Below are 10982 nucleotides of genomic sequence, written 5' to 3' on the forward strand. Positions count from 1 at the left end.
ACATTCACAAGGCGTGTACTCAGCCGTGAAAAATGTTATCGTTTCAAATGGGGTGTCATTGTAAAGGGGAGTATTGTAGCTATCCATTGATATGCAACACGATATGAATATGTCACAAATAATTTGAGATACAGATGCTTGAAAAAAACTGTCCAAACTTTTGTTGAGGAGTTTATATACATGATAAACAGACTTGATATTTAAAGCTTGGAATATATCTTCGCCAAGTGCCAAGACTAGTCTCACTGTAAATGGTCTGCTTATAATGTCGAGCATAATGTACTGTAGTGCATTTGCCTAAAATGGCGGATTTAGGGAGGCTGAATTTGAGCTTTGTGGGGGACACAATTTCGGACTCTATGCAACATTGTTCTGTTATTATCAAATGTATTGGGGTTCGAGCCGAGGTGATATTTCCTAAACAGCAATTGGCATTCGTCAGAGCTGAAATGCAATTGCAATGTATCAACTTTTTGAAAATGGGAGGAGTTTAAAAATGGCTCTTAAAAAGTGGTACGTACTCAGCATGCTCACGAAGTTTGAATGTCCACTGGTATCAAATGTGATAAACTTACGGTACAAAAACAACTTCACAGATTCCTGATTGTCGAATGAACTCATGCTGTTTATTTGCGTACAGTAAGTTTATAACACTTGGCCCCAAGAGGCCATTCAAACTTTCTGAGTATATACCACTTTTAAGAGTCAGTTTTTCAAAAGCTCCTCCCTCATTATACTGGTGTATTATGAGCAACACTTATTGGTATTTAGGTTCAGTACATATCACCATAAACTTCAATAAATTTGATAATATCAGAACAATGTTAAGAAATTCAGAAATGTTACCGCGACCTTCAAAAGACCCCCAAAGTTTCGTAAAAAATGGAGGCAAATTGTTCGTCTTGCTTCAGAAAAAGAATAATTGTCTGGTTAGTATGTTACACAGCAAAAACAAAAGTCAGGATTCAATATAGGAGTCAATAACCACCGTTTTTATTTATCTTCTGAACGTCCCATATCAGACGATAGTGCAAACTATTTTTTCCAGAATCCCCCGGCAGAATCCCCATTTTTACCAAAAAAAGGAAAAAGCATGTACAACATGAAATTTGACCTTGGACCTGTTGTGCCTCATAATTTGGTAACAACAAGTCCTACACGCACATTTGTTATACTAGTATTTGTATAATTCTTAGCACCAACTGACCAAACGAATAATTTGATATATAATTTGTGTGGTACTTTTTAGAGTGATGGGGTTCCAATACAGCTTGGTAGACAAAATATTCTACTGTCTGTTCAATTAGCTTAGATTCTTGAATTTTTAAGATATTTGAAAAATAAAAAATTGTGGTGAAAGTCATCAAAGAAAAGTGTTAGCACAGCCTTAGACCTAACGTGATTTATACTTTTCAAATTCTAAAGTTCAATTTAAAACCCCATTTCTTTTCAATTTTGGTCTTTTCCCGCGATATTTTTATAACAAGCCGTAGAACGTCGGGTACCATAAACTTTTTTGAATCAATCCATTTAGAGCAATGGGGACGAATGTGTTAGCACAGCCTTAGACCTAACGTGATTTATACTTTTCAAATTCTAAAGTTCAATTTAAAACCCCATTTCTTTTCAATTTTGGTCTTTTCCCGCGATATTTTTATAACAAGCCGTAGAACGTCGGGTACCATAAACTTTTTTGAATCAATCCATTTAGAGCAATGGGGACGAATGTCATAATGCGCTGAAATAGTATTTATTCGACCATCCGCATCAAGAAGTATTGTCCAGCAAAATAGCTTGCCAGTATGCATATTTGTGATGAAATCCTACTGTTGAAACATTACGTTATTATTTATGAACAATAGGCCCAGCTTATATAAATACATTCCTTGCGTATTTATTTGTTTGTTTGTTTATTTATTTATTTATTTATTTATTTATTTATTTATTTATTTATTTATTTATTTATTTATTTATTTATTTATTTATTTATTTATTTATTTATTTATTTATTTATTTATTTATTTATTTATTTATTTATTTGCTGATATTCTTGGGAAGGAATGACGGTATTAAACAAAACTCAATTTACATTGTAAAACAGTTGAAATAAGAAATAAAAAATACAACAGGTGTGATATCTACCGTGAAAAGATCATCTCGGGTGCCCTGATCACGAATGACGATGAGGAAATTGAATTCGCAAACATCTTTCAGGACATTCAAGCAAGAAAACCAGACTTATTTCTCATTGATCACGAAAACATGAAGTGTTTCATTTTGGAAGTAACTTGTCCTTTCGATGCTTTCATTGAGGAAAGTTACAACACAAAGTTCAAAAGTATACTCCTCTTTGTAACTTGCTCACATTGTGCGGATTTGATTGTAAAATCCTTGTCTTCGTGATTGGGTCACTCGGTCATATTCATCACCGTTTCCGAAGTGGGTTGAAGAAACTTGGCTTCCCTAAACGTGTTTCCAAGGCTGTTGCCAAGTATGCTTCTGTCAGTTCCATGATTGGAACCAACATCATTTGGAGACTGCGAAATAGGCTCACCAAAAGCAATTAATTCTTCCTGTTCATTTTCATGTTGTTTGTAATTTATTCATGTAATGATTTATAAAGCCGCTTTGGTGGCCCAAATGTATTTGCTCATTATTGAATAAAAAAATCGTATATTTATTTATTTATTTATTTATTTATTTATTTATTTATTTATTTATTTATTTATTTATTTATTTATTTATTTTGCGAATGTGTCTGAGAAGGTGTAGGCTATAGGCCTATAATATAAAACTACACTATAAAAACTATTTATTTTCAATTTGTTATTTCGTTGAATATATAAACTATGAGAAGGATATTTGGAAACAAAAGAACTTTTGTGCAAGAAAATGTTATTTATTTGGAAACAAAAGAACTTTTGTGCAAGAAAATGTTATTTAAAACAATCAGGTTACAGAAAACAATTCTTGTAAAGTCACTGTATCTGAAAATGTCAAGCGAATGCTGATATTCTTGGGAAGGAATGATGGTATTAAACAAAACTCACTTTACATTGTAAAACAGTTGAAATAAGAACGAAATCCATAATTTTAATGTCATTGTTTAGAAAAAAAATCCTCAGAATAATGTTATGCATAAAACGTAATCGCGCCATATAATTTCGTGTAACAAAAACCGGTGGACCATCATCACCTATAGAACCTATCCAGTAACCGGAACGGTATAACAATTGAAATGGCAGGACAGATTGGTGGACAGATTGTTTTGCTAAATTGGATAGGGTCTATGCCCTAAGTTGAGAATGGACCGTCCCACTCGATTTGTAAAAAGGTCGCGAACCCTTTTGATGGACCCAAGTAACTGCCTAAAATGAGGCAAAATTGAAAAGAAATGGGGTTTTAAATTGAACTTGGGAATTTGAAAAGTATAAATCACGTTGGGTCTAAGGCTGTGCTAACACTTTTCTTTGATGACTTTGGCCACAATTTTTTATTTTTTCAAATATCTTAAAAATTCAAGAATCTAAGCTAATTGAACAGACAGTAGTTCGGCATAGCCGGGAACCGGTGGTTAATCTGCGGTCGATTTTTGATTTGATCCCTAAAGTGAGTTGCCAATAAGCACATTTTTGCCAAATAGAACGAGTCTGGAGTACTAGATGGTACAGGCGGCGATCATCGGTTTTGGATAATAACTGGTAATTGTTTTGGTGCTCAGAAAGCAATATCTTGGTGTTACCATAGTTACAGAAAGTAATCTTATGATGTAACAAAAAGTAACAAAATTCATCTAAAGTCTCATCCAAATAATGAGAAGGCGTCGAGTCTTTTACCATTCCAATGATATGATTTCTGTTAAACTAGCGAAACATAAGGTGATATGATAAAGTAATCTTATGTCTTCTCGTAGCTTTTCGAATTCCTATTTGAATTTTTTACAGAATATTTTCTACGAATATTGCGACCAACGGAGTTACTGTTTATAGTTACCCTTCTTCGCTTCAGCATCCACGTATCTTGTCACATAATGCAAATATCAGAATGTTATTGCTTGCTTGCTTGCTTGTTTGCTTGCTTGCTTGTTTGTTTGTTTGTTGTGGTGCTCTCTTGTTCAGTTGTTTGTTGCAATCAATAATCATCACTATCATCTTCCGTTTCATCTAAACCTATTCCCACATCTTCCAAGCCTTCACTTACATACCAGTGTACAAAAGCACGTTTCGAAAACATCAAATCAAATTTACGATCCAATCGCGCCCAAGCCTCAGCAATGGCGGTTGTGTTACTCAACATGCAAACAGCGCGCTCAACTTTAGCTAGATCACCACCAGGCACAACCGTTGGTGGTTTATAGTTGATGCCTACTTTGAAGCCAGTTGGACACCAGTCGACAAACTTGATTGAACGTTTTGCTTTTACCGAGGCGATCGCTGCGTTGACATCTTTAGGGACTACATCACCACGGTAGAGAAGACAACATGCAAGGTACTTGCCAAGGCGAGGGTCACATTTGACCATTTGGTTATTGGGATCAAAACAAGCGTTCGTTATGTCTGATATACTCAACGATTCATGGTGAGCCTTCTCTTCAGAAATGATAGGTGCGTATGTTGTGAGAGGAAAGTGTATTCGTGGATATGGAACTAAATTTGTCTGAAACTCGGATAAGTCGACATTAAGAACGCCTTCAAATCGTAAGGACGCTGTGATTGAAGACACAGTTTGGCTAATCAGACGGTTTAGATTCCTATACGTTGGCCTTCCAATATCTAAATATCGGTTACAGATATCAAAAATGGCTTCATTGTCCACCATAAAAACACAGTCAGAATGTTCCATGGAGGCATGTGTTGTGAATACGGAATTGTATGGTTCTACTACAGCAGTGGAGATTTGCGGTGCAGGATAGACGGCGAATTCAAGTTTGGATTTCTTTTCGTAGTCCTGTGATAATCGTTCCATAAGAAGTGAGGCAAACCCAGAGCCAGTGCCGCCACCGAAGCTGTGGAACACAAGGAAACCTTGAAGACCATTGCACCTATCGATCTGTAAGAAAAGGGTTCAAGATCAGGTTATGGAAATAATGGGAAATACGGGTAACCAATACCATCTACAATTAAGGGGTGCATGCAGGACTATATTCCGAATGTGTTTTTGTTACGAACGGTTTTTATCTGAAGGATCGCTTGTTCAAACATGCTTTTCCAGGGGCGTAGCCAGCCTTTTAGCAGTTACCATAGGGTATTAAATAAAATGCACTAAATTTAATGCCCACGTGACCCATGGGCGCCGCCATACCAGGACCACCAAGTGATCAGCAGATGTGCTACAATGCTAAGAGATTTTCAGACAAATATCATCAAAATTGCTGAAAATTTAATAGGCAACTTAATTAAAAATTGGGGATTCTGTTATTTTACTATGTTTTTAAGAACTAAATTGTGAAAGTTTTGGTCGACGGAAAAAAGGAAACTCTTACAATAATACTACAAAGTTGCAAAAAAATGACAAATTTGCTAGCAAATTTGGACATGCATCCCGTGTTTCCAATTGAAATACACAGGAAAACCACTCGCTGTGCCAAAGGTCACTTTTTCAGACATCCTGTCTAGACTCTGTAAATGTCTGCGCCCATCTGGTCACGTGGGCATTAAATTAAGTGCCTTTATTTACATGCCCTAAGACGACTGTTTAGTTTAAAGGGAGGGGGGAAAAGCCAATTTTCATCCGCATTAAGTTGTCAATTTGTTGTCCAATTGTGTGTGTGAGGAGTGGGAGCCAAATTCTCGTCCCCATTTGTTGGACTACTATGGAGTTTGGAATGGGATTACGTAAAAATTTAAAACGTAAAAAAATACTATTCAAACAGATTAAAGGATCAGATATATTTGGTAGCAAGTTTTAAACAGTATTAACATTGTAAATCAGATCAATGTGTCATTTCTTAAATGTTCAGGCAACAGAACACTTGCACTGTCGAGTACTGGAATCACATGAAACTGATAAATAAACATCTAAAAAAAGTAACTAACCCCCTTAAATAATGACCATTATTCAAAAACGGGCAATTTTATTACAAATCTGTAAAATGCGTTGGAAGCAGAATTTATTTCTGCCCATTTTGACACCTCATTTGTAGCAATTGACTAAATATTGACGTCACAGCGTACATTTAAATCAATGTAAACCCAAGATTTGAAAGTTGCAGTAAATTGTATTGATTTTGTATTCAGTATAAATGGAAGGAAATCTGTATAATGATATCGGAGTGAGATTCAGCAGAGAATGAGCAGAAATAAATTCTGCTTTCAACGCATTTTACAGATTTGTAATACAATAGACCCTTTTTGAATAATGGCGGTTATTTAAGGGGGGTTAATTACTTTTTTTGAGATGTTTACATTGGTCAGCACCCACAGGTCAGCACCATGAAAACAATGAGAAAATAAAGACTGCAAATCAAGATGGTCAGTTCTTGATCCTTTAATTATTTTTATAATAGTGGTCTCTCTTGTTTGTCGCAGGTTTTGATCAAACTTGCAGCTGATTTGTAAAACTGCAGCTGATTTGTAAAACTGATACAAAATGTTACGCCCTACTTGACAGTAACATTTTATCTGGATATATTTCAACAAAACATACAAACATGCTAATTTGTTATTATTGAAATTTGATGAAAAAGGGTCAGGTTTCTATTTACCATTTTACGTATTCTATCCGTGACGACATCAATGATAGTCATCCCGACAGTAAGTCTCCCCCGTGCATAATTGTTAGCCGCATCCTCCTTGCCCGTTATCATCTGTTCTGGGTGAAACAACTGACGGTAGGGGCCGGTTCGAATCTCATCTGTGATAAATATTGAGGAAAATTAATATCGTACATTATATGATCATTTATTTGGCAATACTGGTTTCCAAAATAAGGGGAAATGTTTAAAACCTATGATTGTCAAACAAGTAACAAGATTGAAGGCAAAAACTTGTGACTTTTATGATATAGTATTATTCCATATCTTTAGTTTCAAAGGTATTTTTCAAATGTTACCCTAAACATTAATAATAAAAGTGACAGCAACAATTTTAGTAGCTTCGACTTCGTGCTAATGATCATCACAGAGACTTGCGTCAAAAGGGACACGGGAACAGGATTCAGTGAGCACTGTAACAGTTGGAGGTGGTCAGTGGTCGGGGGAAAGGCGACTTTCAGGGGTAATCAGACGAAAATTGTCAAAAAAGACCTAACAGTCTAAAATATCATGGCGTCCAGCAACCCACAAGGGGCCAGGAGGAGATGTTCCACAAAAGGCAGCTACCTCCTCCCCTCAGGGCCTGATTTACCATTGGGCCAGATGGGCCCGGCCCGGGGGGCCCGGGCCCAAGGCCCCAAAATATTTCCTTGTGCGTCTTCTTTTTAGCCCCAAATCACCATGTTTTAGGCGCGCTTCGCGCGCACTGGTTATTTACAAGCATATATAGCGAAATTCACCTCCATTTTGTGCTAGTCTGAAATTGATTTTTATTTCGCGCGCAAGTCGTAAAAATATCGTCTAAAATATAATTCCTTCTGCCGTCACTGTCTGTCTTATAGTACGTAAACAAAAATTTGGCCACTTCGGTACACATGCCTTCCTCAATTTGAGTTTGGGAGCCTCCAAATTTTGCCCCCCCCAAGAGGTAAACCCGGCCCTGCCTCCCCTGGGTATGCCACTACATAGATTAACATTAGACATGGGTCCAGCATCCCACAGGGGGCCAGGAGGAGATGTTCCACAAGATACAGCTGCCTCCTCTCCAGGATATGCCACTACAGAGATAAACATTAGACAATAGACATGGGTTAAATTTTACCCAGCCTAGAAAGGGGAAAAGTTTACTCGAACTATAACTGCATTATTCAAACCCGCTCCCGTCAATATTGGGTTGTATCAGAAGAGCTAAACTCGCTATATTGTTTTTAATATGATGACTTGATTCTATGTGGTTATACAATTGGTATGTATTTACAGTAATTAATTTAAAACACGTCTTACCGACAACTGTAGGCTCCAGATCTACAAATATTGCCCGTGGAACATGTTGACCTGTACCAGTTTCACTAAAGAAAGTATTGAAGGAGTCATCACCTCCTCCAACAGTTTTATCACTAGGCATCTGACCATCAGGCTGGATACCATGCTCTAAACAGTACAACTCCCAGCAGGCATTGCCAATCTGCACACCGGCTTGCCCGACGTGGATTGAGATGACTTCGCGCTGAAATAAACAAACATAAGCAAATACTGCTGAAAATTTCAGAGGTTTAAAATCAATCAACATTTCTCTTTTCTTATTTTTAATAACAATTATTTGAATTTGATGCATGCGTTATGATTGATAACAGTTGATAGCCATTCATTGTAATTTTAAGACGTCTTCTCAAGAGCAATACAGATATCTGAAGACACAATCTACATTAGAGAATGAATTTGGAGAAAACCTTCTGATAATTACAAACACTCGCTGAGCAGCAAGACCTCTAAGCTTTTAATCCGATAAGCTGATTATCTATTTGTTTTCATGAATTGGAAGGCATTTTTTGATGTATTACTGAGCTCAATCATCTGAAATTACTGGAGCGTGAGCCACCCAGGCTGATGGCTCAGCATAGTATTTTATTGTCAGAAGGTTTTCTCCAAATTCATTTCCTAATGAACACGCGTTCTGCGAGTTTCATTCTGAGACACACCTATCTGCTACTAAAGAGGACTGCAAGGCTGTATACGAAATCACGTCCCTATATGCATGCTATGCAAATCACCTTTTGTAAGACATGCTATTTGAAGCCAGTTCTGGGACACGTCCTGATTTCGTGTCTTCTGGTGGGACATGGCATGTTGAGGACAAGTTCGATATGCGCCTTAGATTGTGTCTTCCAAGTTTCAGACATACATGTGAGCTCCCCTTGTTTCTATTTTGTTCTTTCATATTGTTGACTCGTGGTACGCCAACCACTTGTCAGCTTGTACACTGAACACTATAAGTTTTTTCTTATTAGTGACATTAGACAAATATATGAATACATGAATTCAAAAACCACCCAAGTCCATGGGAAGTGATTTTGAGAAAAAAAAAACCCGTGTATCATTTTAATTCCTTCAGTTAGATTTACATGGTCAATATGGTAAGTTTTACGTGCAAATGAGTAGGTATGACGATTAGCATTTCAGGGACTTCGTGGGGTTCATTTTAAATGCTGGACAATAATGTTGGAATGAGATTACCACTAGTAAGATAATACAAAATAAAGCACAGAGGTACGTATAATGTTGATAAGCATTCTGGCATGTAATATAAACCACACACTTTCCTTGATTAAATCCATTTTTTTTTTCAAAAGTCACTCTTCAGTAATGAATGTGTTACAAGTGGACTTTTATACATACTAGATTTCAATCAATGTGTTACAAGACTAAAATCATGGACTTTGGTGGTTCTTTCATACATGCTATTTTTTCACATGCTCAATAGACACAGAGGATGAATTTGAGCTATTCTTTCATACATATGACAGGTCTATGAATAGCAACAATTTCCCATGCTTAACTCAATTTGGCCAAAGTATGGACTTGGTGGGTTTTGTATTCATATATTCATATGTTTCTAATTTTTTGAAATCAAGATTTTAAAAACTTTCGCACTAGTAACAAAAGGTTTGAAAAGAAGCATGGAGTAACATTTTTTGAAGACTTATAATTACAAAGAATGTTATTTTATGTCAAAATATAAGTCGTATGAAAGAAAATCCTAGCGTAACCTGTACCTGCACTCTAATGGTAGCCCTATGCCCTCATATACAGGAAGTGCCTAATGTCCGCTAAATATTTCCATGTAGAACAACCTACCATTACAATTATATAACCAATGCATATTATAGTCTCAAATAATATTCAAGCCGGTGTGTACTTTATAGATGTGTAAGATTTCATTATATTACTGATCGCAAATGCTTGTCTTCTTTTTTTACACTTGCCCAAATTAACTTTTCTGCAGGTGCATCCGCAAAAAAAAATACCGTCCACCTTGATTTTGTGTCAAATTCATAAGTTTGAAATAAAATAATTTGCAATTATTACACTTACCATTTTGGCCATGTTCTCGTATGCAATCTATAAATGCGCACTGATAACTTTGTCAAGTGCTTCCAGATTCTCCAAACCGTCTCTTGAAAGGCTAAAATGTTATTTGAACATTTGTAAATCGTTCCCCGTGTCTTGCGTGGCACGACAAATGCTGCATTAAGCGCATGTAGTACTGAGCGAATATAATCTTTGGTTTTAATATGCTATTTCCCTTATTGGTAATGATATAAGGTACACATAGCTTGTGAAGCAAGATCTCAACTATAAGTTACACTGACTTTACTGACCATGAGTCATATGTAACTTAGTACGGAACTTGAATTTACAAGTCGGGTCTCAAGCTGAAGAAGTGGTAATATGGAAAGGAAACCAGCTCAATTTTAAATATGTAACTTTCTTCATTTTAGTTTCTGTTAAATATGATTAATAATTTTGTTTGTGCATAATTTACACCACGTTTCTGTATTCTTGGTACCAATTATTGTACCACGTCACACACGCACTTTTGTAAAAAGTTTCATAATCTTTCGTACAAAATATGTAGCCCTAAAACGTCTCAAGTTGAACAAGTCGTATTGGGGAAAAGAAACAAGTTTAACGATTTTTTTTTGCATAATTGGTACCACACTTCTGTTTTTTAGGTACGTTGTACCACACATCTTCGCACATAATTTTGCGCCAAGTTTCTTTATCTGTTAACCGTGTACGCGTGTCTCTGTATTCTGCGTACAGAGTTTGGTCTATTTGTTTTGTGTTTTTTTTATTTTTCGTACGCAATGTGTTCCACGTTTTGGCACTGTATTAAGTACACGTTTCTGCATTCTTTGTACAAAATATGTACCACTTTTTATTCTTTGTA

At 36.2% G+C, this 10982-nt stretch overlaps 1 protein-coding gene across 1 annotated transcript; it reads right to left on the reverse strand.

Annotated features, from left to right (window-relative positions):
* Positions 1–3546: 3546 nt before the first annotated feature.
* Positions 3547–10388, reverse strand: LOC140157226 (tubulin alpha chain-like). The gene is made up of 4 exons (XM_072180348.1): positions 10124–10388; positions 8036–8258; positions 6704–6852; positions 3547–5049 (listed from the first exon to the last, which is right to left on the reverse strand). Exons 1-4 carry the CDS (start codon positions 10133–10135, stop codon positions 4132–4134), a joined length of 1302 nt encoding a protein of 433 aa, XP_072036449.1. The 5' UTR covers positions 10136–10388; the 3' UTR covers positions 3547–4131.
* Positions 10389–10982: the final 594 nt, after the last annotated feature.

Source organism: Amphiura filiformis, chromosome 7 (assembly GCF_039555335.1).
Source record: "Amphiura filiformis chromosome 7, Afil_fr2py, whole genome shotgun sequence".
Taxonomy (NCBI): Eukaryota; Metazoa; Echinodermata; class Ophiuroidea; order Amphilepidida; family Amphiuridae; genus Amphiura; species Amphiura filiformis.